The 26,834-nt window shown below is 32.8% G+C and overlaps 5 protein-coding genes across 6 annotated transcripts; 2 read left to right on the plus strand and 3 right to left on the minus strand.

The window, feature by feature from the left end:
• Positions 1-5,174: 5,174 nt before the first annotated feature.
• On the minus strand, positions 5,175-9,551 carry LOC106713701. Its single transcript, XM_045680290.1, has 4 exons — positions 9,334-9,551; positions 8,903-8,990; positions 7,911-8,055; positions 5,175-5,587 (listed from the first exon to the last, which is right to left on the minus strand). The coding sequence occupies exons 1-4, from the start codon at positions 9,431-9,433 to the stop codon at positions 5,255-5,257; spliced, it is 666 nt and encodes a 221-aa protein (XP_045536246.1). The 5' UTR covers positions 9,434-9,551; the 3' UTR covers positions 5,175-5,254.
• A 3,033-nt stretch (positions 9,552-12,584) lies between these two features.
• Positions 12,585-14,086, plus strand: LOC106713755 (glucose-fructose oxidoreductase domain-containing protein 1). The gene has a single exon (XM_014506605.2). It carries the CDS (start codon positions 12,777-12,779, stop codon positions 13,977-13,979), a length of 1,203 nt encoding a protein of 400 aa, XP_014362091.2. The 5' UTR covers positions 12,585-12,776; the 3' UTR covers positions 13,980-14,086.
• Positions 14,087-15,690: 1,604 nt separating this feature from the next.
• LOC106713771 (10 kDa heat shock protein, mitochondrial) lies at positions 15,691-16,307 on the minus strand. The gene has a single exon (XM_014506630.2). The coding sequence runs from the start codon at positions 16,145-16,147 to the stop codon at positions 15,836-15,838; it is 312 nt and encodes a 103-aa protein (XP_014362116.1). The 5' UTR covers positions 16,148-16,307; the 3' UTR covers positions 15,691-15,835.
• A 2,402-nt stretch (positions 16,308-18,709) lies between these two features.
• On the minus strand, positions 18,710-21,505 carry LOC106713700 (juvenile hormone esterase). The gene is made up of 4 exons (XM_045680340.1): positions 21,067-21,505; positions 19,175-20,275; positions 18,978-19,108; positions 18,710-18,878 (listed from the first exon to the last, which is right to left on the minus strand). Exons 1-4 carry the CDS (start codon positions 21,193-21,195, stop codon positions 18,710-18,712), a joined length of 1,530 nt encoding a protein of 509 aa, XP_045536296.1. The 5' UTR covers positions 21,196-21,505.
• Positions 21,506-22,404: 899 nt separating this feature from the next.
• Positions 22,405-25,046, plus strand: LOC106713813 (esterase FE4). Of its 2 annotated transcripts, none has more exons than XM_014506686.2 (4): positions 22,405-22,472; positions 22,705-22,854; positions 23,123-24,411; positions 24,855-25,046. In XM_014506686.2, the coding sequence occupies exons 2-4, from the start codon at positions 22,720-22,722 to the stop codon at positions 25,012-25,014; spliced, it is 1,584 nt and encodes a 527-aa protein (XP_014362172.2). In that variant the 5' UTR covers positions 22,405-22,472; positions 22,705-22,719; the 3' UTR covers positions 25,015-25,046. The 2 variants fall into 2 exon arrangements, with proteins under 2 accessions (XP_014362172.2, XP_014362171.2); XM_014506685.2 differs by lacking the exon at positions 22,405-22,472 and adding an exon at positions 22,592-22,623 and having other exon boundaries at positions 24,855-25,045.
• The last annotated feature ends 1,788 nt before the right edge of the window (positions 25,047-26,834 follow it).

Here is a 26,834-nt window from a genome sequence, read left to right on the forward strand (position 1 = left end):
TTAACTTCCACCAATAGAGTATCGTTTTGTAATTTAAAAACAGCCACTTTATAACAATTAAATTTAACTATTAAATTGTATTAAAAAATATTTTATACATATGTTTTTATAGCAATAAGGTATATAAAAAAATCATTCATTTTGCTGTCACGTGCATATTCCCTAATTTAAGGATATTTTTATAAACCATTAGTTGTAACTGCTAAAGATTTAATCCTCTCTAATTATTCTTTCCGCTTCTATCATGAATTAAATGTTACATATAAAGCTTTTTTATTCATATGTTTTTTTCGAAATGATTCGATGATGCTGACTTAATTTAATTTTGTTTTTTAATTATACCAGACAGAAAAAAAGAAAAACATTTTTTTTTTACAAAAGGGAGTTTAATAGGACTTTAATATTTAAATTATTTAAAATATTTTCTTTAACTTATACAAAAGTAGTGTTATAGTGAAAGGGACTGAATCTATAATTTATGTAAGGTCAATTTTTTTTTATCGAATTGTTCGTATGCTAGTGGTATGATCTTGCTGATTTATTATCTATATAATATATGTAGAGAAGTTTTGCTACATTACTATATACGACTGAACGATTGAACCCAATAATCGATCTATCCGAAGATTTAATAGAGATAGATTTTAATCAATTTGTATTGGAGACAGTACAAGAATGTGAGCGTTTCAGTGACTAGTACGATCAGTTTAATCAAGAAATTTAAAAGCAACTTGATTTAAAATACTTTCGATAAGCGAAAATGGTTCAAGATGGATGTATTATTGGGTTCTGATGCTGTCAATATGCACAAATTTTAAACTGTTCGATAATTTACAAACAATGGACAAAACTTCGTTTTTCCGCTGTAAATTAAAAACATTTGTGATTGAAAAAATGTAATCAAATTCTTCTAATAAATAAATAAATAAATCATATTTATAAATTAGAACAAAACAAATTACGAAACATATTTTTTACAGTTTTAATAGTATTTTGTACGCTCGACGTTTTAGCCATTGTTATGTAAAATTGTGTTTTTTATACCGTACTCGGTAATATTTATGAGTAATCATAGAAATTATGGCGTTTTTATAATAAAAAAAATACTTACGCTCTCTCATTTATATAAAAAGACATTCTACAGGGAATTCTCATATTCATAATTAGACTTGAATGTAAATTAAAAAGTTAATGACGTTCAGTATAAAAATAGTGACGGAAACAAATTATACAAAAGCAGTTAAATAGGGATGTCCATTTTTACTTATCGATGTAAAATTATTAATAAATCGATAAATTTTTACTAACATTGAATTAAACAACAAAACAAAATCAATGTAATAAAGAATTCAATTTCTTCTTGCAACAAAATTTTAAATTTTTGCGTATAAACATTTACTAAGTTGGTACATCCTTGTTTTCAAAACCTTTTTAAATGAGTCTTATAATATGATAACCAACATAATTTTAGTGTTAAAGACATGTAATTGTCTTATGATGTTATACATTTTATATATTAATACAATTTAGTGAATACTTTGTAATTTTGTATTACGTAAAAAACGTAACTTTTTAAATTATCTCGCTATGACAAGCCCAGTCTATATTTATTCAAGTAGCAATTTAACGGTATTGTAGCTTTATATTTAAGTTAAACAGGCTGAGTTAGTCAATGAGTGGATGGATAAAAAGTAATAAATTAATGCTTTTTAAAATAAGAGAATGTAAATAATTAACGCAATAATTTAGCTCATTATAATATAAATGTGAATGTTCACATTATAGTTTTTTAGAATGAATGAATGACTGTCGCATTTAAATTAACAGGGCGTTTGTAATTGTAACATAACCTATATTAAATCAATCCATTTTGAATGGTTTGAATACAGATTGAAAAAATTCTACCTGTTTTGAGTATAACAGCATATCTTGCTAGTAAAGATATCTAAATATCAAAAAATATACCAGTTTAATAGGTACAAAAGCGTTTAGACTGTGCGGTCTAGATTTATTAATCACAATATTCCTCGAGAAGAATCACAATAGTATAATTTCGATGAGCTATTTGGTATACATTCGCTGTTTCAGCAACACTCTAAAACACTCAATGGTTTGACGCAATGACATGACATTTCTATGTTTCTTTATCATAGACAAAATTTTATAATATCTGACTTAACAGATAAAAAAAAGAAAAGAAAAATCGTAGTAAAAATAATTGAATTCATCATTTTCCATGTAATGGACTATTATCTTAGCTGCCAAATATATTTTGTAATGTTATTTGCGATAATATTGTATTTATACAAGTAGTTTTTCTTACACAATGCTATTGTAGTTTAATGTAGGTCCTTACGATTTGTGAGCAATGATTATTCGCAAAGTATGTATGTATTTATGTATCATTTGAATTGGTTATTATTTAAAAGATACAGGGATGGTTGCTAAATATCAATAAATAAAACTGAATAATACATTGACAACACTTAAATTGAAAAATCTATCGATATATTGAAACATGAAACACATCATTTCATGTATCGATATTTGATATTAACATTTAGCAACAAAAAACATCCCTAATAAGTCATGTAATGGCGCCAAAATAATGGTTAATTTGTATGAAGAAGAGAGGATCACATTTTTATTGTGTTTTTATTGCTATTCTGTATAAATAAAATCATGCTATTTAATACAAGTAGATGATGAGCTTTAATTTTTAATATTTATTATGTAATTGTTTTTTTAATATGAAAAAAAAAAGATTTTCTTAGATTAGCAACATATGTATATCACTTTCATATCCCTTTAAAATAAAATTATTCAAGATTAAAAAAAATACTGAGCTATTAACTAATTCCAATGCATTTGCATTTCCCGTGGTCGAAACATTATTTTTTTTTATAAATCTCAAACGTATTATTTTCGCATCTTTCCCATTTTTTTTCTTTTACACAAGTCAATGAACTTAGGAAATTCAAAAAATGAACACGAATGTTATTTCATTTAACAAGAATTGAATATAAGTAATAAGTATCTAAATTATTATATTATTTAACAATGTATTAAACAATTACAAATATGAAGTTAATTATTTGTGAGGTAATTTTAGATCAACAATACTTGTTCTTGATCAAAAGAGGAAATGCTTTATATGTGAGTCACAAAACATCAAACAATAACAAACCATGTCAAACATAAGTACTGGGGGGGGGGGGTACTCGCTATATTTGACATTTTATTTGTATTTTTTTTTCTTATCGATGGTAACGGTAAACTATACTCATATCATAAAAAGGAAAGTTTTGACTGTTTGTTTGCATTGTATAAACTCCGAAAGTACTGATTCGATTTGAGAAATTCTTTTACTGTCCGGAAGCCGGAAGCGGAAGGGTGCCATAGGCTATATTTATTCCCAGATTTTATGAATTCTACGCGTATGAAGTCGCAGACAACTGCTATAACTTATATTTAACAATTTAATTCAAGTTAAACATCACATGTCGATTTTTTTATTGCTGCAATTTTTTTTTTTTTTCTGATACTTGTATTATTGTTGATCGAAGATTATTTTGTGGAACACGAATGAATGAATCATTGTAGTAAAGCTTAAATATAAGTTATGTTATAAGAAGCTAGGAAACTACCAAAAATATGGTAGATAATATTTTACTATAATGTAATCTATTGCATATTAAAATACAGGACTTAGCAAATTTGTATTAGATTGAACAATGACGTCTTTTCTTACGGGTGTAGGAGATAAATTAGTGTGACATTTATCACTACATAAAATGTATTTAACCAAAAAAATGAATTGAGTACTCTAAAAATTAAAATGATCAAAGTGTTTTAAACAAGCGCGATCTGTGTTTGTTCAATCCTATATTCATATTAAAAATATTAAAAAATCCAATCGGAATAAAATTATAACACGTTCAATTATTATTATTATTCCACAGCACAATAACCATGTTTTTTTTTACGTTGTCTTATCGATTTTATTCCATTTATTACAAAAATCGACTTCTCATATTATCACTCACGCGTAGGAAAATGTGTCATCTTGGCGGAATGAATTTGATTCGTCTGTCTGTATGAGTTGAAGTAAAGCGTAGTTTTTTGTTTATAATTTCGGTAATACAGATGCGAATACATTCTATGCTACTGTCCAAAACATGTACTGCAAATTTATTTAGCTATAATTTATTAGTTCACTAAGTTATAATAAAACGGATATTCACAAAAAGCTATTTATGTTTCCTAGGAACTGTACAAGTTTTTATTGTATATTTTTTTCAATTACAACTAAATATATTACTGCCACTACCCATATAAGCAAGTCAATAAAAATAAGTTATTTTTCACAATTATAATCACCATTGCTTTAGTAAATAATTTTAAGTGTAATTAATTATTTAAAACAAATTTTACCAAAATGTTGCCTCGCTTAAGTTTTATTATATTTTTTTTTTTGTAAATAATCGAAAGAATTACTTTCTAGTGTGCTCTGGCATAATACATACCAACAATTTAATATTTATATATGCGTAATAAAGTTTTCACCAGCTGCTTGTGTATTTTATTTAATTCTCTTAAATTAAATCCTCTAAATTCCATTTCAAAAGAAGACCTACCAAAATCACATGGTTCAAAATCTAAACGCACCAAGGCTAAAATTTCAATTTATTTAGTCAATTTCAATTTATATATTTTTAAAAGACAAACACTTTGTAGAATATGTAGTATTGTAAATTATTTTTTACATTCGAAAACCTTAAAAATTAATCATTTTAAGTGTTCTGGAGACTTTTAGCACGTTGTATTTTTTGTTGGCAGATTTGTGTTTGTTTTGTCAGATTCCGCGGAGTGTCAAAGCGGTTCTTGACAAAGTCGAGACAACTATCCGGTTACCGACACTCACTCTGAACGAACTTTAAAATCTTTCACATCTAATTTTACACGAACATATGAGATGCTACTTTCTTAAAACCAAATAGATCAAAGAAGCGCCTAACTTAAACTTGCGTGGCATATTACCGAATAGTATTTGCTCACACTATATTGTTAAGGATAGGCTATAAATTTAATTGCCCTAGGTCTCGTTATAAGCCCAGCCAAATCCCATCTGGCCATAACGTTCATTTTGACAGAAAAAATACAAATGAGTCAGTAAATATTTATTAATATATCATTTTGGAATTACAATAGCCGAGTTAGATAAAACATAAATCTAAATATACTCTGTTATCAATCACGCGTTATTCATAAGAACATCACAATTATGAGAGTTTCTCATTTCGTAATAACTTTCTTTATATCCATAATTACAATATTGCATTGTAGTCGTTGAAGGTGCGTTTACTTCGTCATAACCTCTTTCTTCGTAACATCTTTCATCGTAGTCCTCAGAGTAATCTTGATTATAGTTATCATCACAATTAATGTTACTAGGATTCTCCTGAACTTGTAGGTTATTATTCCGATGATTATCATTGACTCCGTCGTTCGATTGTGTATTCAAATTCCATCTTTGTGATATAGCACAACTTAAAGTGCCGCCATGTTGAAATGCAAATGGCCACGCCTGTGAAAAGAAATTGAAAATAACAAAAAAGTTAATAAAAATTATATTGCGGTGTTTTTGTTACTCTAAAATTGTATTTACTTAAATAATTTACTTCGCTTATATTTCTCCTTCTTAATTTTTCCAAATCTCAATCATTGAATTTAATTAATTTACAATATGCTAAAAATATTCCGAAGGATATTAATAAACGTTATTAAATAGATTATGTAATAATCAAAATGACCGAGAATTGAATGAAAATTGACCGAGAAGAGAATGTGATGTTATCGTATGTTAGAGGGCAGCCCATATTAAATTTTTTGCAAAGGTAAGTAACCTATGTAAGATATTATATAATGGAGCTCTTAAACTCTCCACCTTTTTCATTTTGTTTGTAAATAATTTGGATATCCCAATACTATGTTAAAACACATCATTCTAAAATTTATACAAATTGGATTTTAAAATCAATGCGTATAAATTAAACATAGCCCTTTAAGTAAGTTATCTTAAATAAATTACCTTTTATTTATTTTTTAATTTAAATGTCGTAGAATTTAATAAAATATTGAATATCTTATAGGAGTGATAATGTTTAAAATCTACATTTTAAACATTATCACTCCTATAAGATAAAATGACCGGTTTTACTTTTACAATGTTATTTCAATATTTATTAAATTCTACGACATTTAAATTAAAAAATAAATAAAAGGTAATTTAAACATTATACAGCCTACGCACAGAGCTCTCAATTTAACATTAAAACAAAGGAATCGTGGAAACAATAAACCGAAGCATCTCTTTTACGTCCGGGGATAAATTTTATTTATACACATACAACAGCTGCAAACTTTTGGTCAACGCGCGCTTCGACCGTAAAACCGGTGCTGTTTATTGTTGTAACCTTTTTGTTTCTATCGCTTTAGCGCACTGATGATGACTTTGGTTTGTTTATTATAAAGCACTGAAAACGCTTAGGCGAAGTATTGCCCTTGCATTAATAATTCCGACAAAAAAAGATTGCTTTTTTGCGAACGGTCATAGAACACACAAGACGACGGATAAAAAAATAACCAATTTTTTTTGCTGTTTACATTTGTTTAATTTTTTTTAAACAACATTTATGGAAATATGGACGTAGCCTTGATGTTATTTAAATTTTCAGTGAGGATCAGAAAGACTAGATGTTTCGGAACTGAAAATTCTGTTTTTCTACTCCCTTGCGACACTGAAATTACCTCTTTAATCTTTAACTGATTTTACAAGTGCTTTTAATTATTGATAAAGGACTTTTTTTAAATGTTACACATTTAAAATAAATAAAATCGTCTGTAGCCAGTTCAGGCCTATGTTGCCACTAATCCCATGCCATACATCACAGAGTCGGGCCTTCGTGGAACGTGGCTTCTAATCCGTCGACGACAGCATTTAGCCGCGGCGTTTGGCAAATGTCCTGAGCGGGCTCGTGCCTAACCCAAAGTATTAAGGGGATGACAAGCGTGACAGGTGATAAATTTGTCAGCAATTATCTTAACCGCGCTCGTGGGCGTCGCCTACAATGTGTCAGCGGTCTCATGTTTTTCTGTTTGTGTTAATAACTTCACGATTGATCTCTTATTTTTTTCTTCCACAACTATTTTAAGTCAGTAAGCGGTAAGTTCCATGTAGAAAACACAAATTTTATAAAATTAAATTCGTTAATTGATTTTAAAAATTAAAATTTAATGACGTTGGTTAGAATGCTATGCCATGATTTTCACTTTTTGCGTATCTATTGTCACATTAGTTTAAACATTTTTAACAGTGGTAGATGCCAGCAACAACAAATGGCCGGCTCGCCCGGTGAAATACCATGACCACACAGAAGAAAGGCGTGAAGTGGAAGTAATTCCGCGTTTCGTCTGATGAGTGTTGTGCCGGAGGCCTAATTTTAGTCATCTTTCCGCTTCCCACTCTTTTCTTATAAGGAAAGGATGGAAAGGAGAGGTGGATTTGATGGTGGAGGAGATGCTTAGGAAGGTTAAATATTCTCTTTTTGTGCGTCTCCTCCTTCGTCAATTGCGGGTAGGCAACGCATCTGCAATTGCTAATGTCTATCGGCAGCGGTCGCTTCGCCATTACGGCGAATTCATGTGGCCGCTTGCTCGTTCGCCACCTTGTAATAAAAAAAAGCCTAACTGCAATGTTAGCCGTTGTGTGCATGGATCGGCGTAAACATGCCCAGTTGTCAAAACACCTACAATGTCCTAATCTATCCCTACCTTAAATGTAAAAAAATCTGAGCAAATCAAGGGGCTTGGCCCTTCCCGTCGAATCGGCCAATTTGAGATATACTAACCAAGCTGAGCGGGTGTGGCGGCGCATGCGCCGAGCGTGGCGCGAGCAACGCCCGAAGGTGAGCTATGTATGAGGCCGCCAGACGCAGCGTGTCTAACTTAGACAGCTTCGTGTCCGCCGGCACCCACGGTAACGTTGTCTTTAACCTACAACAATAATTGATAATTGTATTCTTGCATAATGACATAAAAAAGAAAACAAATCGCATTCAAATCTACCTCAGTGGAAAGTCAATTCATTTGCTTGATTATGATTCTCGCTTTGCGGATTGATCGAGTTTCCATTCTAGGTTTATGTATTTGGAAAGAGGCGGATCGCATTTTTCTCACATCCACTAGTATAGATGTAGTTTGAATCCAAGGTTCATAGCAACTTCTACTTTCAATCATGCTTATTTCTCTCCGTAAAGAATTTGACAACTCGTTTTTTATACTATTCAAAAATTGTTTTCGAAAATAATAAGTAAGCTAAAGATAGATGACTAGCTCTTGTCCGGTATAACTTATAAAGCAACAGCTCTAGTTCTGTAATAACTGCGTCACAGCCGGACACGGTGCGTTTAAACCGACCTAGAATAACAAATCATAGACGGATATGGAAACAGATGTAAGATGTTTCTGTCAGAAGGCACTCAAATTTGTAAATGATTGTAAGATAAATACTTAGCAAAGCACATTGTTTCTTAACTATTACTGTTACCGCATAAGCCAATTGTGAGGGAAGTTATAACTGATAAGCATTTAATATTCTTTACTATTTACAAACTTTAACTAGTAAATGAAGGAATGAAGATAGTGACAACACACATCTATGTCGCAAAAGTATGTTTATTAATTAAATTGTGATCTCTTGGTACCCGTACGTAAGTGTTATACTATGGAGTTTCCTTGATGTTATTTGTAGAGCAAAAAGCCATTAATTCCCGGTTGCTAAAAATGATCACATCACATTAATTAACTAATAATAATTATGAATATGATATAACTATCATACCTGCAAAATGCTTTAGAGAGGACTCTCATCCTGGCCCGCTCCCGGGCGTTCGCCGCGTTCCTGTGCTGTGGCTCGTGTGAACTCCTTCCTGTTTTGTTTTAATCATCGAATATTAAATAGATAGAACTTTGCAGAATATTTTTAAGAGAACTTCGTATTGTTACATATAACTGGCCGGTAATAAAGACCGTAGTGTTGGGGTTCAACCAGTGGGGCTTATTAATTTTTAAATTATAATTGCTTCGTTATTAAGTCCGTATTATGCGTTAAGTTTTAAAATAACTCTAATAAAAATTTAATTTACGCTTTTAAAAACTTAATGTAATTAAATAATTACACTGAGTAATTACCCCCCCGCCCGTTTAAGATTATTTTATGTCAAATTAAATTAGATTATTGTTTGAAAAAAAAAAAATGAATTAAGAAAATACCCGAGCTAGATTGCGTATCATCGAATAAGAAATCATCATCATCTTGGTCGTCAGATCTTTTGTCGACGGGTGGTGATCTATTGACGCGTTTTCTCGGCATTGCACTGCACTTTAACTTTCCACTTCACTGTCCATATCTTAAACAGGCATTATATTACCGGAGGGTTGTTTGCCCTCTTGTCTGTCTGTACGACGTCTATCATTTGGGATGCGCGCGCGCAAGGCGGGCGGCATACGTTGGGCGGCGCTTCTAAACGCCCCACCCGGATTTTAGAATGATCCCTCCGCAAATGAGATTCGTGGTCATAATTTATTAAGCTACGTTCTTTTTGTTTCTTTAATATTTTTTTTATGTTATTGTTTAATGATTAATGTTTAATGAAACAAATACTATATAAGTACGTATTCAGGCAGATTTTTTTAAATAATATTCAGAGCTGCTTAATTGATTTTGTATGTACATTTTTTATTGAAGTAAACATCGTAACACTAACTTAATCTCCTTCCAAAAATAAAAATTTACTCGTAGAAATTATGTAATGAACCAAAGATATAAAAATATTTAATGAATATTATCACGCATTTAAGGAAGGGTCAAAAACTAAATTGGAAATTCGCTGATTGTGATGAAATGTTTTTTTGTAAATTGGCAGAATCGTTAAGCTGTTGGTTGTATCCACATCTATTTACCATAATTGATTTTTAAAAGATGAATTTGTATTTATGAAATCTTTAAAGTAATAAAAATATTTAGTAAAGATATCAAAGTGTTTTATTTGGATTTAGCGTAATTTCAAAAATACATGAAAAGTTTTTTATTGCAATAGATGAAGAAGCAATTAGGGATGTCAGGATGAAACAAAAAGATTGACAGGTCGGGTCGCGCTTCCGTTGTCATTTAATATCTTATTTATCTGTGGCTCTACACGTGCTATGCACTCACAAACTCACACTCACAGAATTATTATATAAGTAATTTAATAGATTGTGTAATATACTCTAAAATAAATGTTCGTGTAAGAAGGGGTAAAGTAAAGAAAGCGTATATTAGAGGAAGTTTGAAAGTAACGCCAGTGATGGAGAAATTAAGATATGATGATCACACAAACAAGAACGTAAATGTGGAAATGCAAAGGTAGAGTATAGAGTAAGGCATAAGAAAGATGGATGGGTTGTGTAAAAGAGGATATGTGTAAAAATAGGGTGAATTCAGATGTAATGAGGGCTGACAGAGATGTTGGAAAGAGTACTAAAAACTGTGCCAACCCTCCATAGGAAAAAAACAAGCTGATATTAACGATAATGATGATGCATATTATTTAATTATGTATATATAAACTTAGTAAGTTTAGAACTTATTAACTATTCCCTTATCATCATAATATTATTAAATGAATGTAGACATTTAATATGTTTTCCGCCGGCTAAACTTTTGTTTGAACTCGCTCGCGCCTAATTGTGGAAGTGATCAACTGCGGCGGCTCCCAACCGTGAGGTATCGGAGAGATTGCTGCAAATAGGATATTTCTAGGGTTGAGACAATTTCCATAAAATAAAATAAGTGTTTTTTATAAAAGTGACGTACAACATCTATATATATAAAAGAAAGTCGTGTTAGTTACACCATTTATAACTCAAGAACGGCTGAATCGATTTGACTGAAAATTGGTGGGCAGGTAGCTTAGAACCAGGAATAGGACATAGGATCATTTTTACCCCGTTTTTTTTTTTATTCCGCGCGGACGGAGTCGCGGGTAAAAGCTAGTACGTTATAAAAGTCTATAATTCCACGAGAAACTTTATATGAATATTTATTATCTTGGATCTTGTGTTAAAAAATGTTAGAACATATTATTTTGTCATTGACTATTTCAGTTATCCTATGCTATCCTAAGATGTCATTCGTTTTCGAAATAAATAAAAACACTTAGTTAATACTACCAAAAAACAGTCGCACCTTATATCGGTCATTTCATTGTAAAACGCAAATTAATTATTCCTGTATATTATTGGGACAGCCCTATCTCAACCAGGTGGCGAATATCACAGCGCGGCGTTCAGTTTAGCCGCTGACGAAGAGCTTCGTTTTAAGCGCCATCAAGTGTGACTTACGGCGCAGTGCCGGTTGTTTTCTCAACAAATATTATTCTTTTTCCCACTTACACGAATTCCATACAGAAAATAACTAATCGCCATGTAGGTGTAATTATATTTATTCTGGGCTATTCATTTTACGAGTGCATTTAGTGCAATTACCAATTACTTCAGTGCCTGCATGTACTTTAATGCCTTTCAGTGTGCACCATCTTCCATTAACAGAGGTTAAAGTTCACAAACAACGGCGATGAGTTATCATTGATGACTCATGATATGGTCACAAAACTAGATCCAGGAATACTTTTCGAAGCAGGAAATGTAACACAATTTAAAGACCTGCTTTATTTATTTAAAAAAATCGAAATGTTGAGCAATTGATAATATAAGTACAAGCATTAAAATATAAATGTTGAGGATTAACATGAGAATTCGATGATCCAGGTCCGAACAGACATAAATAATGTAACCAATAGCTATATTACTACTATAGGTTATTTGTCGTTCTTATAAGTTTTTTATGTAAAACTAAATAGGGAAAATCTTAATTTTTTAGTCAAAATTTGAAAAAGTAAAAAAAAATTACAACATTCTCTTTGCATTTGCATTAAAGTCCGACAACATTTTAGAGTTATAGACCGATAAGGCTATCTGAACCAGTGGGCATAAGTCAAACTAAATTATAACAGCTCACTAGCTCTGCGCCCCTCCCCTGTTAACGTCAAAAATGATACTAGATCCCCTTTGTACTGTAGTTGTCATGTTAATTTTTTGTTTTACATATCATAATTATAAGTAGAAAATTAATTGCTTGGAGTTGCAAAATGGACGACTACCCGAAAAAGTTACGAAAATTTTACCATTAAACTTGGTTATCGGTATTTAAATCGGTTGGTTATAAATATAATTTATTTGACATATTCCCACCGGTTCAGACAACTTTCTTGGTCTATTCTCTATACCGTTGGTTTGATCTCTCTCTCTCTTTCTCTCTGTCTCTAGAGTGGGTCCCTAAAGGCTGAGGATCATGGCAAGCATCAGGGTTATAGTTCTGGAGTAGATGATAAATTCTGTTGGTTTGATAATAAATTTTAAAACGACTATGCTGTCAGTGTCACTTGCCTTTCTTGCTGTCAGTGTCAGTGTCAGACAATAATTGTCCTATGAATGAAAATAAAATCGAAAAATTAATGTTCCTAATCAAACTTTGTTATGATTACATTCAAGTCAAGTAACTAACTTGTTTTGTAATGTTATTTAACAAACCAGCCTTCTTATACAGTCTCCAACACGCTTTTTAGGCCGTTATTTCATATCATTCCAATGATAAATTTACGTAAATAGCCAATATGCTTCCCGGAATAGGTGTATTTGGAACAGGATCAGTTGCTAAAGTACTGGTCCCATTCTTGAGGGAAAAAGGATTTTCAGTGGAAGCCATATGGGGCACAACACTGCAAGAAGCCGAAGCAACTGCGAAGGAGCTAAAGATACCGTTTTTTACTAATAAAATTGATGACGTTTTGTTAAAGAAAAATGTCAACTTAGTTTTTATAGTTTGTGCGCCAAATCTTCATGCTCAGATCTCAGTGAAGGCTCTTGGTATTGGTAAGCATGTTGTGTGTGACAAGCCTGCAGGGCTGTGCCAAGCGGAAGCTCTTAAAATGGTGCGAGCTGCACAATATTATCCAACACTTATTTCAATAATAAACCATTCATTACGATTCTTACCGGCCTTCAGCTATATGAGAAAGTCTATTGTAGATGGTTACTTGGGCAATCCTGAAGAGTTAACCTTAATTGATGTCCGTGTTCAAATGGGCTCTTTACTTGGTAACACTTACAACTGGTTATGTGATGACACAATGGGTGGAGGAACATTGACACTTGTTGGAAGTCATGTCATTGATCTGGTGACATTTTTAACAGGACAGAAAGTTGTGAAAGTACATGGTGTCCTAAGGACATTTGTAGAAGAGACTGATAAAGTTAATGGTATAAGAAAGATCACAGCTCCAGATTTTTGTACATTTCAGTTGCAAATGGATAAAGGATTGTTAGTGACAGCAACATTAAACAATCATTTACCTGGCCCATGCTTTAACCAAGAAATATATGTTTGCAGTAAAAAGGGTTATTTAGTTGTAAGAGGTGGAGATTTACATGGGAAACTACATAAAGTTAGTAAGAATATTCCAGAAGAAGAAAATAAGAGGGCACATGACAAAGAAGATGTGATATATGTTGATGTTGAAGATTTGAGTTGTACATCCAGTATTATTCCTAAACCATACATAAAAGGTTTGTGTAAAATGATTAGTGCTCTTAAAGAGGCATTTCTCCCTGTGAAGGAGCAAATGGATTGGATTAAAGAGCCAGTCAGAGCAGCAGCTACATTTGAAGATGGTCAGAGAGTGCAAGCCACTATGGAAGCATTAAGAAAATCAAGTGAGGATGGTTGTTGGACCACAGTGCAACTTCTGACGGAACCACCGGATCCTAATCCTGCATTATCCGCAGCTGTCCGACGCACAGCTATATCTTTGCAGTAAATTTGCACAAATTATAAGTTGAGCAAAAATTGAAATAAACTTCACTTACAGCACCTAAATTGCATTTCCTGGTTATGATTTTGTGGCTTATGTATTTTACATTTTTTTACAATCTTTAAGTTTCCTCTATGTACTTACTGAGATTATATTATTGATGACAGTTTAAAAAAATCATAATATTTTTTAATGCTAATGATAGTTTTTTTCAAACATTTACTTTTTTTACTATCAAGTATTTGAACACAGTATTAATTAATCAATATGTACCTATAATTTGCCATAAACGATTTTGTTTTTTGAATTGTATTATTTTTGATCATAAAATGTATATCAAGTATTATTGTAAGATGCAAAGTGAATAAAATGCAATATTTTTCAGTTCAATTTAATATGGTAAACAGCTATGTTTATACTAGAACAAATATGATTGCTAGATTTTATATATTAATGATCTGTTAAGTAAGGGGATAAATATAAGTCTAGATAAGTACTAAATTGTGGTTTTCAGACCAAAGTCTCTGTATAAAACATATCTCAGTTGTTATCATTGACAAAACAAAGATAACTATGTTGTAAATGGAGATTTTGGTCTTAAAAACCCACAGTTAATGATACATATAAATATGTGCTATCAATATATGTATATATTGCTTGCTTTATGTTATAAATAAAAAATCTTTTAGAAAATATGCTTGCCATACAATTTGAAAGTTACAGATGAAACATATTTAAACAATCTGTGCACTACATACTTATTGAGATGATTTAACAATAAAATAATGTGATGCTTTCAGTTTATTCAGTTTTATTAATGTATAGACTAAATAAAAATATTATGTTGTAACTCTCAGTTTATTACATCTCACAAAATTCAGATCATAAAGATTTTTAATGTTAACCTTAATTTCTTTGAAACATATTTATTGCAATGAGACCATTTACAGTAACAGAATACAGGGAACAAAGAAGGGAAACAACAAAACTCCCAATTTGTGATGTTTTTGCTCGAGTAGGACTCTTTAAGATTAGTCTTAAGCATCTCCATTTAATTATGATCTTTATGTGTATATTGTGGCTTCATCAAACTAACCATCAGAATTTTTTTTACTAAATAGAGTTATGAATGACTAGCTGAATTCAAAAAAAAACTTAATTAGTAGCCTATATGTTCTTCCAGAAAGTGTTCTACATCTATACCAAATTTCATCGAGATCCATGCAGCCATTCTGGAGATTTCTGGAGACCTTCTCACAAACTTTCATCCATCCATCTAAGCATTAACATTTACAATATTAGTAAAATAATAACAACCATGTATGAAGAAGGTATGTATTTCAGTTTCTTGTTATTCAAAATATATTTATGTAATAAATTGCTTTAAATGATAAATATGTAAATGCCAAGTCCAAACTAACGGCAGGTATAATTTATTATCCTAATGTGTCGCTAGACATCTAAGTGAATTCAAGACATATGTAATTAATAAAACATACAGATTGAGCAACTTTTTTTAGTCCATGTAAATGTAAAATAAAAAATAGCTTATTCTTTCAAGTTTTGTCTGAAGATAGTATTGAAATGATGTTATTATAAATTCCAATTGCAAAAAAAGTATATTTTACGTAACAAAGTAGGATATACGAATTTTGAGGTTATGTTCACTTTGATAAATTAATCAAAAGTAATTTCAGGGACAGAAAATAATACACAATTTTTATAACAATATTATAATAAATGGAAATAACATAACATTATACCCCACAGCAGTGGCAATTACACAATCACATTGACATACAGGACTACATCTAAAGTCTGAACCAATTCGAAATCCCGCAAAACTAAAACTAGCACTAATATTAATTCTCAATCTTGGCTAAAATATCCGATTCTCTGAAGAGGTGATACTCCTTCTCATCATTGTCAAGGGAGACTTTGGTACCGCCGTATTCCGGTAGAAGAACTTTATCGCCAACCTTCACTAGTACGGGAATAAATTCGCCATTTTCCTTTCTTGCTCCAGGACCTACTGCAATTACTTCACCATGAAGCACTTTGGATTGGGCCTTTTCTGGAATAACGATTCCTCCAGCAGTTCTGGTTATAGCTTCAGCTCTTTTTATTAAAACTCTATCGAGCAGAGGAATGAGGGTTTTCACAGCGTTTGCCATTATTTTCTCTTTCTAGTTAAACAACGGCGTAACGACAAAATTGAAAATGAATCGCTATTCAAGAAACTCCTTTCGTAAAGTCTAGAATATTCGTAATTCAAATTCCGATAATGCCGGGAGATGAACTTCGCGAACAAAATCCATGCGTTATCTGTGTTGCCTGTTTTAAACTACTCATGAGTAAAATCTATCAATTTGAGTTATTTCCATAATATTTTGTTGTAGCTTAATAAAACATTAATTCTCAATAAATATAACTTATTACATAAAATTATTTTCCTCACAAAGATTATTTAATAAATTATTTACTGGACGAATTAAATCAAACTAAGGTGAAATTTTATTGACATCTAGCGTCGAATAGCTTTAACTTCAAAGTGGAGTAGACGATAATAGATGGCGCTTCAGGTACATTAAAAGTTTAATCGATCAAATCGATTGAAAAAATTTATTATCGAGCAAGAGGAGAAATGAATGGGTTGATGTTGATAGTATTGTGGTGGATGTAAACCTCTAACTTAATAATTTTAATAACTTTAACCTGGAACTCTAAAGTTCGATGATTTTAATACTCTTTCAAAATATCTACGAACTACTGAGCATATTTTGAAAAGAATAGTTAATGTTACACAATTAATTTATAAATACTTTAAATTTTTATTAATTGGTACAATATCTTGGCACATATATGGCATTCCTTGTAGGATTGTCTGCAGCTAGCACGCGAAATCTTCGACGCCGTGACCGCCGCAGGAATGCGATTGGCGCCGGCCAGTCTCGGGCACACCTGCGTCTGCGCACCGCGAACAATGCGAAGTGGGAACACGCACGGCGCCCGCTAGCGCCAAATCACGTATTTACGTTATGTTACTAGCGGGTAAGTCATAAAGATTTTAAAGAAGCCATTTTATCAGGCTAAATTTTATAAATTAGGTAAAAATATATACCAGAAATCTATAGCACAGATCTAGTATTCTAAATTGTTCACATTCGCGACTCGAATCTCAGTCCCCGTATCACAGAAACAACAGTGGTAGTCGGTTTACTTCATAGTAAAGTTTCTTGTGAAAAGTAATACATTCGACATTCACTGAGTAACAGTTAATATTTTATTACATTACATATAATTGATACATGGAATTATTATTTTTACTTAAAGGACCACTTTTTTGTTACGTATAAAAACGTTTAAATACTTATAAAAAGAGTTGAACAATAAGGCGGAAAAATGCAAGAGGAATCCCAGCACAGAGGTTCACACGAACAAATCCGAAACGAATTTTGCAAACGACTCACGTGTGTTTTAGTGTGACCGTAGTTTTAATGTATTAGCGGATTAAGTTTCTAGATATTTCGAGATTACAAGAAAAAAACTCAAGGTGCTTCAATCGAAACAACCTCTTTATAAGTATTTTAGTATAGTAAGTAACAAATAAAAAATAATCAGTTAGAGAACATTTAAAATAATTATGTTAGTCATTTATAAGATATTTACGTACGAATTATCGTAATTATACGAGTATTTAATAATCTAAAGAAAAAGTTGTTTTGAAGGATTTATTAAAGAATAATCTACAATTGCACCGAATGAAAACCTCTTTTTGGATAGGAGAGGTGGATATGGCGATGGAGGGGATGCATATGAAAGCAATCGAAATGGCAAAGTATCGGCAAATTCGATTGTCGAATGGCGAAATTAGTTGGCTGCATTGCAAAAAAATGTAAGACTTCAAATTAAAGCCTTCAAGTCTAACCTTACAAGCTAATTAAAAATCTATGCATTGATTTGTTTATAATATAGAAATAAAGAGTTCAAATTATCCTAAATATATTATCGTTTATGGTTACATTTGGGTAATAACAAAAAGTTGCGGTAATAGTCTGACGCGGATGTTCAAAGCGTACAAAATAACACAACAAACAGACCAACATAGTTTGTATAGCTTTATAACACACTGGCAATACAAATTTGCTGTAAAATAATTTATAGTATACCTTATACCTTTGTGTTAAAGTCGACTATTGCATGAATTATTTACTTGTGAGTGAATTAGATGGTTGTATATCACTTCCAGATTATAAATTTCGTCTGTTTAAGCTTTTACTAGACCCATATTTTTTCATTATACTAATCATTGACAATTTGACATGTAATTTTTGAGAATATTGTTGAGTATTGTATACTGATTTTTACTTGCGATATACATTAGATTAGTTTTTATTTAGATTTTGTCAACTTGTCAATAGTTCATTTGTTTTTCTCAATTTTCCGTTAGTTACAAAAATTAATTAGCGAGATAAAAAGCCGACGGTATTTGCGATCTGATGGTGACGCAGAGAGACTGTCAGAGATGTCGGTTCTCACGGCATTGCGGCGCGCACAGGTGCGCATCCGGCTATCTCATTTTGCCGTGAATTTGAATCCGTTTAGAACTTGGAACGTTCTAATTGAGACTCCAAAAACAGCGAAAATAATTAAAAACAATATAATACGATTAGCTATTATTTTAATAATAATAATAAACTTTATTTATTGCAATTAAAAATATGCAGATTATTTAATTAACATGAGTAATGTTTGTCATAAATTTCTTCAAAAATCTTCATCCTCTTCGGTTCGTAATTAGTCAATAGTTTAATTTCTCTGTCAATTCTTAAGGAAACAGGATTGTTTTCTGTGAACGCGGGCCATTCAGTCAACGTTTCCAATCTATCTTCCGGGGTAGGGGAACTAAAAATACAAAAAATATTAGGTACTACTGATGTTAATAGTTGCAAGGCACCAAGTTGACCGAGAAAGCTTCATTATTTCTATACAACATGTACATACCTATATTTAGCAAAATTAGTCCACATTTTTGTCATTAAATTTCGTATAATTAAATCTTGTCCGATAGCTCTTCTCATTAATTTGTGACACAACACATAACTTTGATCGTCAGTGTGAGCCGCACCTCTACCCTTAATACAACAAAGGCGTTTGAAATAGTTGATATTTCCATCATAGCAAAACTCATAGAAACGTACAGGCACACCGTGACCAGCCATCATCTTTCCACTGATCCAAATTCCAGACACCATTTCAGAATCTGTTATGAAGTCAACTGCAAGCGCATCATACTCATCTCCTGGTTTAATGTCTTCTGTATAAGCCTGAGCCAACTGAGCATCGTATTTACATCTTTCTGTTGCGTCAAAATCAAACGACCATCGATCTGTAAATATTTTCATTTCCAGAATGTGTGATATTGTTTTTGGTTTCGCAATACGCATCAAATAACCCTCTTTGTTGCAAAAACCTTTAATAACAGGTACATGATTGAAATTACCCATCTTCAATAATTCATATGGCTTTTCTGTTAAAAAAGCTTCCCCATTCCCGAAATCTTTTTCAATACAAGGAACAAATCCAAAGAAAAATCCATCAACTTTCCAATTTTCGGCAATTTGTGTAGCCGATGCGGTCAACGCTGTTCCGGGAATATTTAAAAAAAACTCATTAAGACAAATTTTATTTTCTAATGATCCCTTATATCCTAAACTTGCGGCAAGTAGACTAACTACTTTCATTGACTCATTATTAACTGCCCAATGATTAAGACAAGAGCCCGATTGAAGTATAGCTTTATGAAATAGACCCTTGGATCTTGGTGAAACAATGTGATACTCAACACAAGCAGAGCCTGCACTCAGCCCAAATAAAGTGATGTTATTTTTGTCCCCACCAAAATGTTTAATGTTGTTTTGGACCCACTCAAGAGCTTTGACTTGATCTTTCAAGCCCATGTTGCCTGCTACTTCTGGTATGTCCAAAGATAAAAATCCTAAGACGGAGAGCCTGTAATTGATTGTGACTATAACTACATTGTGCTCGATGAGAAAATCTGGTCCATGTTCATTTTCTAATATTCCGTTTCCACGAATGAAACCACCGCCGTGTATGTAGATCATTACAGGTAATGTTTCAGATTTCTCAGCTGGTATCTTGGGAGTATAGACGTTTAAATAAAGGCAGTCTTCGCTTCCCACAACTCGACCACTTATTACGTCTGTTTGTAATGACACGTTGTTCTTATTCGCAACAGTTGCATCTCTCACGCCATACCATTTTTCTGGAGGTTGAGGACTCTGCAATGGCAATATGTATTTAATTTAAAATATCAACTGGTCTATAAAGTATGTTAAAATAAAGAGGATAATTTAACAAAGGTAGTTCCCGCAACAACAATAGTTCTTGGGTGCACGAATGGGTCAGGTTGGTCGGTGAAATACCACAAGGCCTTAAATCATTTTAATCCACGTTCCCTTCCCACCCTTTTCTTGTAAGAAAATGATGGGAAGGGGAAGTGGATTTGGCGGAGGAAGGTATGCATAGGAAGGGGAAATATCCTCTTTCTTTGTGTCCCCTCGTCCGATGATTGATGATAGGCAACGCATTTGCAAACGTAGATGTTCACAGGCAGTGCTCGCTTCGCTATTTCGGTGAATTCTGGTGGCCGCTTGGTCGTTTTCTAACTTATAATATATAAAAAACTATGATTTTTACTGAACAAGATTATAATAAAAGACTTGCAGGATGTTATGTGCTAATTAAAACGATATAAGAAATAAACGTACATTTTCATAGAAAATAATTTGAATTTAATATACTTAACCTTTTTATAAATGCGAATGTATAGATGGATGGATGGATGATTCTTTGAAGTTATCTCCGTAACGGCTGAACGGATCTTGATAAAATTTGGTACAGAACATAGTCTGGAAGAACACATATTAAGTTTTCTTTTAATTCAGCGCGGATGGAGTCGCGGGCGACAGCTAGCTAAAAACAGAGATGATAGATCAAGGGATACAAATATTTCGGCACAGTACAAATAAAAACAAATAATATACAAATAACATTTTAAAGCCTATCATACCTTGAACCTTAGTTGTCCCACCGGGGGTTTGGCATATGGAATACCCACAAACTCGTAGAACACAAATCTATTATCAGTTTGTGATTTTCTCCCTTGCAGCATGCCTTGCTCTATTGATACCGTGGCCATCGTCCAATTTTTTGCGATTTGATCAGTGATAAACTTTACGCTTTATTGAAAGTGTTCTCGGGTATCATTTAAGACTGTCTTGAAAACTGTGACACCGTTAATATATATGTCAGTGTAATGTAATTAAACGTTGTTGGTTCTCATATGATAAATAAGATCCATCTTTTTTTTACCCCGGACATAATTGTGTGAAAATTTCGACAAATATTCTAAGCAAAAAGCGCGTCTCTTGTGAGAATTTACTTTATCAAAAATCAGAGTTCACTTATTGTAAAAAAAGCCTTCCTAATTTCGCGCTGTATCGACAAAAGGTATTTGTTGATACTGACTGAATCGGAAAAATTCTGACTTGACTGACTGACTGACGTGACTTGTAAAGACTGCAATTATAAATTGTTGTTTGAATAACATAATTTAATATGGGTTCAGCTTAGCTAAGACACACGTGTCAAGTATCTGTGTAACAGTGGGTTTCGACTGCCGGCCGTGACACTTGAGTTGACACATATCCTTGTCTCTATTTTTTTTAAAGAATGTTAGGGATGACAATACTATTTATCAATCAGTCAAGTGCAGTCGGAATGAGTATGAAGAGGTACACAAGTAGAGGAAGAGATAGACTGATTGAGTAAAAATAGGGCATGAATTTAATTGATGTTTTTAAAGAAAACATGCATAATTATATGCTATCGCGGATTTTTATTTAGCACATTTAAAGGGCAACAATTCTTCCATATATCATTTTTATGGAGGTCCTATAGTTTAGCCTACGTAAGCGCCTAAAGCAATCTACTAGTCTTCTAGTTATTTAAAAAAAAAATGGGACCCATCTGCAAGCACTTCCTTTCGATTAAAATAATTTTTATCAAAATCGGAATACCAAGGGCGGAGATTCGCAGTAACACACATAAAAAAAAAATACAGTCGAAAAAAAACATGTTCATTTAACTTTATCTTATCAATAGATGGCGATGTTTGTTTTAAACATGTAAATTGGACGTTACCTATTTTACTTCGAAAAACTTTTTTGAACGCTATTTTATTTGGAAAGGAACGTAATTTAATTTTAATTTTAAAGAATTGATAGAGATAAATACAAATAATCTATAAAATTACGAATAATCCGTATAATTTAATAATTCATATATTTATATTAATTATTTTATTCAATTCAATTTAATTTCCAAGCAGTGGCTTTTAGGTGTGCCAAGGAAAGGAACGTAAACAGCCAATCACAGATTGACACTTGACAAAACAGTGATAGCATAGCATGACAGGTACAGAGGCAGGCATTCCATTTCAAGATTTCCAGTTATTTCCTGGCATTTTAACTGCTATTTCAAATATTAAAAGCCAATTTTATGACAATAAATTAAATTAACATTTTCATTCTTATCATATTATTTTTGTTACATCCTAGGAGGAAAGGTAAAACAATTATTGTAAATCAACCACCAATAACAACTCTTCTAGAAACGATAATCATTAATCGTCAATCATTTTTTACAGAAAATTAATTTTAAAATGTCTGCACCAGAAGTGACTATTACTGATGGTAAATTGCGGGGTAAAATTTGTCAAAGTTTAAATGGAGTAAAGTTCTATACGTTCAAAGGAATCCCGTATGCCAAACCACCAGTAGGCGATTTAAGGTTTTCTGTAAGTATATAGTTTTATGCACATAGTGCATTAAGCTTTTCTTGAAAATGAATGGATTTTCTCTTAAAGCCAAGGTGCTAATTATAGTTGGTGACAATGGCAGGCACAATTTTTATCTATATGTTAATATTTTACATGCAGGCATAGCACAAAATAAGTGAAGCACTTTTTAAACAATAATATTTTTTAAATTTCTAGAATACTTATTCTTATACATTCTATAATTAATATTGTACTATTAATTAAAATATTAAATAATATGTTTTAGATACCCGAACCACCAGAGCCCTGGGAAGGTGTGAAAGATACCACAAAGAATTGCAACATATGTGCACAATATGATAGAGCAACGGGTACAGTAATTGGTGATGAAGATTGTCTTTACTTAAATGTATATACACCACGTCTTCCTCATGAAGGGCCACAGCTACCTGTTATGGTTTTTATACATGGAGGGGGATTCTTATTTGGAAATGGAACTGATGATACCTTACACGGTCCAGACTATCTCATTGAAAAAGAAGTTGTTATAGTTAGTTTGAATTATAGATTAGGCATACTGGGATTTTTATCCTTAGGCCAAAAAGGTGCTAGTGGCAATATGGGCTTAAAGGATCAACTACTTGCACTAAAATGGGTACAACAAAATATAGCTCAGTTTGGTGGTGATCCTAAGAATGTAACTATTTTTGGTGTGAGTGCCGGTGGAGCATCCGTTGAATATCTACTTCTGTCTCCAACAACCAAAGGTTTATTTCACAAAGCTATTGCCCAATCTGGCTCATCTCTTTTACATTGGGCACAAAATAATGAAATAGAAAAATTGGCTTATAAAATACCACTTATTAAGAAAAAGTTTCCAGGAAACAATGATGAACTATTGAAAATTTTAAAGGAAATGCCTGTAAAAGAACTAATACAAGCTTCTATGATAGCTCTTGCGATGGGTACTCACCGTGGAGGCATTACCTTTGGCTTTGTTCCAACTGTAGAAAAGTCCGGAGACTGGGAACAGTTTATAAATAAATCCACTTATGATATGTTATCAAATGGCGAGTTTACTAAAGTGCCGTTTATGAGTGGCTTTTGTACACGTGAGGGTCTTTTAATGATTCCCTTTAATCCCCAAAAAATAGAAAACATTTCAAGTACAAAGTCATTTGTATCAGAACTGCCTTTCAACTTTGATATCACAGAAAAAGATGAACTTGATAAAAAGCTGAAATTGGTGTATTTAGAAGGTGAAAAAACACACAAGGATGATGATTATTATGCTATTGATTTCTTGACTGATGTAGATTTTCTTGGGGGTGTGTATGTTGCTACTTCACTGATTGCTAAGAAGAATTCCCCTGTGTATTTCTATGAGTTTTCATATGATGGTAATTTAAATTACTTTAAAAAAACAAGAAACATCGATAGAGGTGGAGCTTGTCATGGTGATGATGGCGGTTATTTGATTAAATGTGATATTTTTAAAGAAGCTGAAATCTCTGAAACGGATAAATTGGTACGCGAAAGGATGTCTACGATGTGGACGAATTTCGCTAAATTTGGGTAAGTTTAGATATGTCAGTCATAATCCTTTATTGAGTAATAAATGCTCTGATTGTCTTGCTCATTAGCCAATTAAATTATTAACATTTTTTATTTACAGTGATATATATTTTTCCTTATTGATTTTTCTCTTTTTAATTACTTAATTATACTTTTTATATATACACGCCATTTTATATATCACTCAAATTGAAAGTAGATAGTGTAACACAGTTTATTAATTTGCATCTCGGAGTTAAAAAAAATATTAAAATTTTATAATCTACTTTTCTAGTGGCTTTTGAAAAATCGATATCAGTGAGACGCACTTTCTTATTTGATACGTAAAATATATTAAGTCCTCTGTAAGTGTGCTGAATCCATTAGTTGATAAACAATTAAGTATAATTTGCTTTGTTGGCATGCTTTTTACTTTATTTCTAATAGTTTGTTTTTTATTTTAGTAACCCAACACCAACAGTCGACGATATTATAACTACTAAGTGGGAACCTGTTACGGATATAATGTCGTATTTATTCATTGACGATAAACTGACAATGAAGGAAAATCCATACCCCAACAGAACTAAATTGTATGAAGAATTGTACAAGAAGTATTATTAAACATTACTAAATTTGTTATTTTCTAAAGAAATTCTAAAGAAAAATTTATGTGGTACAATGAATATTTGAATGAAAAGGGAATATACACATGTTATAAAATTTTAATTTATAAAAGTGTTTTAGATTTTTTTTGTAATATTATTTTAAACAATGAATGGTGGTCGAGCGTCATTGTCAAGGCTCAGGGGTTAAGCATGAATTGTAATTTGCGGGACCAGGGTTTGAATTCTGCCATGCACCAATGTGTTTTTCCATTTTTGATTTACATATGTACATTTATCCGACGTTCTTACGGAAAAAGAAAACGTCGTTAAACAACCCGTACTTGGCCAATGTAAATATATCATGTGAATTTTTTTTATATACATATGTGAGTCTTTGTCCATCTTAGGACGTTCCTGTAAGAGTCGCCCACCAACCACCATTATATATGTAACTCTGTCCTCCTTAGGATTCTCCTTAAGAGTCTCCCACCGACCACCATTATATATGTGGCTCTTTGTCCGTCTAAGGATGTTTTTTTAGAGTTTCCCACCAATCACCATTATATATGTGACTCTTTGTCCTCATTTAGACGTTCCTGTAAGAGTCTCCCACAAATCACCATTATATGTGTGACTCTTTGTCCATGTTAGGACGTTTCTAAAGAGTCTCCCACCAACCCCCATTATATATGTAACTCTTTGTCCTTTTTAGGACGTTTCTTAAGAGTCTCCCACCAACCACCATTATATCGAGGCTGGAAAGCGTAAACGCTGTAACCCCGAAAGTATGAACTTTACAGGAGAGCCAAAAAATCATAACTCGTGAGCTGATACGCCTACAAGTATGCGGTATTAAGCAATCATTATCGTTTGATAATGGTTGAAATTATTAACGTGTGAAAAACATATTCGCGATTTCAAGGGTTACAGCGTTTATGCTTTCCAGCGTCGATATGAACAATTCACATATAAACAATTTAACAGATTTATTATACTACGTACAACCAAAAACGTTTGAAATTTATAAGAATCAAGGCGGTCTGTCGCCGGCCATGTGGACGTGTGCACGCACCCAGTGTCGCACTATCACACAGTGTTGGGGCAGTCCCGCACTCTGCGTAAAAGTCAATCTATCCGTTTGCGCAGCACGGCGTTAAAGCCGTCAGTGTGCGCTTGCGCAAACATCCCGGATGCTCTACAGTGGCGGGGTGTTCGGTACAGATGTACTATAGTTCGTCATCTTCAATGACGAACTATATGTTTGAATTTCGCGGTTGACCTACACAGGTTTTATGTAGGTAGATCGACTCATTTTTATTCTCCCGCACAAGCGGGTAGTTAGAAATCCCTCTCCGCTACGTTCGGGCGCAGGGCCTGCGGGGGGGTTGTGCGGGGAAAGAGTGAGTCGAGAGAGCTCATCGTGTCAGCATCGGGAGTGGTCGGCAATTTGATAGCACATCGGACGTGTTTATTATATAGCGTACAGGGTCGCTAAGTTTACGGTTCCGCGTTCGGTTCGATAAAGGACGCGTCTATAGGGCGCTTACGGGAAGCGGTGCATCGGGTGCATCAGGAGTGCAGCATTGCTGGCGCCTTTAGACTGTATGACAGTGACTTATTTGACTCGACTGACACCGTCAGAGTGACCAGGCACCTGCAGGCGGTGAACGGGGCATCGAATTGGTAATTGCCACTTCATATAATTACAATAATACGCCAGGCCTTGTGAGACGTAGTCTTAGGCAGGTTGTGCCGCGGGACCCGACCCGTCGTGTACGGCACACGGGGGAACCCCAGCAGCATCCTAAGGCTATTGCTGTATTGTACACGAAGGGC

Source organism: Papilio machaon, chromosome 12 (assembly GCF_912999745.1).
Source record: "Papilio machaon chromosome 12, ilPapMach1.1, whole genome shotgun sequence".
Lineage (NCBI taxonomy): Eukaryota > Metazoa > Arthropoda > Insecta > Lepidoptera > Papilionidae > Papilio > Papilio machaon.

Bases quoted from the DNA above. Each gene is read 5' to 3' on its own strand.
- LOC106713701 (XM_045680290.1), bottom strand. From the start codon at position 9,433: ATGCCGAGAAAACGCGTCAATAGATCACCACCCGTCGACAAAAGATCT. The intron at 8,991-9,333 runs GTATTTTCTTAA...AAAACAAAACAG, and splicing joins TGATACGCAATCTAGCTCGG to GAAGGAGTTCACACGAGCCA. The intron at 5,588-7,910 runs GTTAGTATATCT...TTCTTTTCACAG, and splicing joins CGCCACACCCGCTCAGCTTG to GCGTGGCCATTTGCATTTCA.
- LOC106713755 (XM_014506605.2), top strand. From the start codon at position 12,777: ATGCTTCCCGGAATAGGTGTATTTGGAACAGGATCAGTTGCTAAAGTA.
- LOC106713771 (XM_014506630.2), bottom strand. From the start codon at position 16,147: ATGGCAAACGCTGTGAAAACCCTCATTCCTCTGCTCGATAGAGTTTTA.
- LOC106713700 (XM_045680340.1), bottom strand. From the start codon at position 21,195: ATGGCCACGGTATCAATAGAGCAAGGCATGCTGCAAGGGAGAAAATCA. The intron at 20,276-21,066 runs GTATGATAGGCT...TTGCCATTGCAG, and splicing joins TGGGACAACTAAGGTTCAAG to AGTCCTCAACCTCCAGAAAA. The intron at 19,109-19,174 runs GTACGTTTCTAT...TGTTGTATTAAG, and splicing joins TGGCTGGTCACGGTGTGCCT to GGTAGAGGTGCGGCTCACAC.
- LOC106713813 (XM_014506686.2), top strand. From the start codon at position 22,720: ATGTCTGCACCAGAAGTGACTATTACTGATGGTAAATTGCGGGGTAAA. The intron at 22,855-23,122 runs GTAAGTATATAG...AATATGTTTTAG, and splicing joins TAGGCGATTTAAGGTTTTCT to ATACCCGAACCACCAGAGCC. The intron at 24,412-24,854 runs GTAAGTTTAGAT...TTTTTATTTTAG, and splicing joins ACGAATTTCGCTAAATTTGG to TAACCCAACACCAACAGTCG.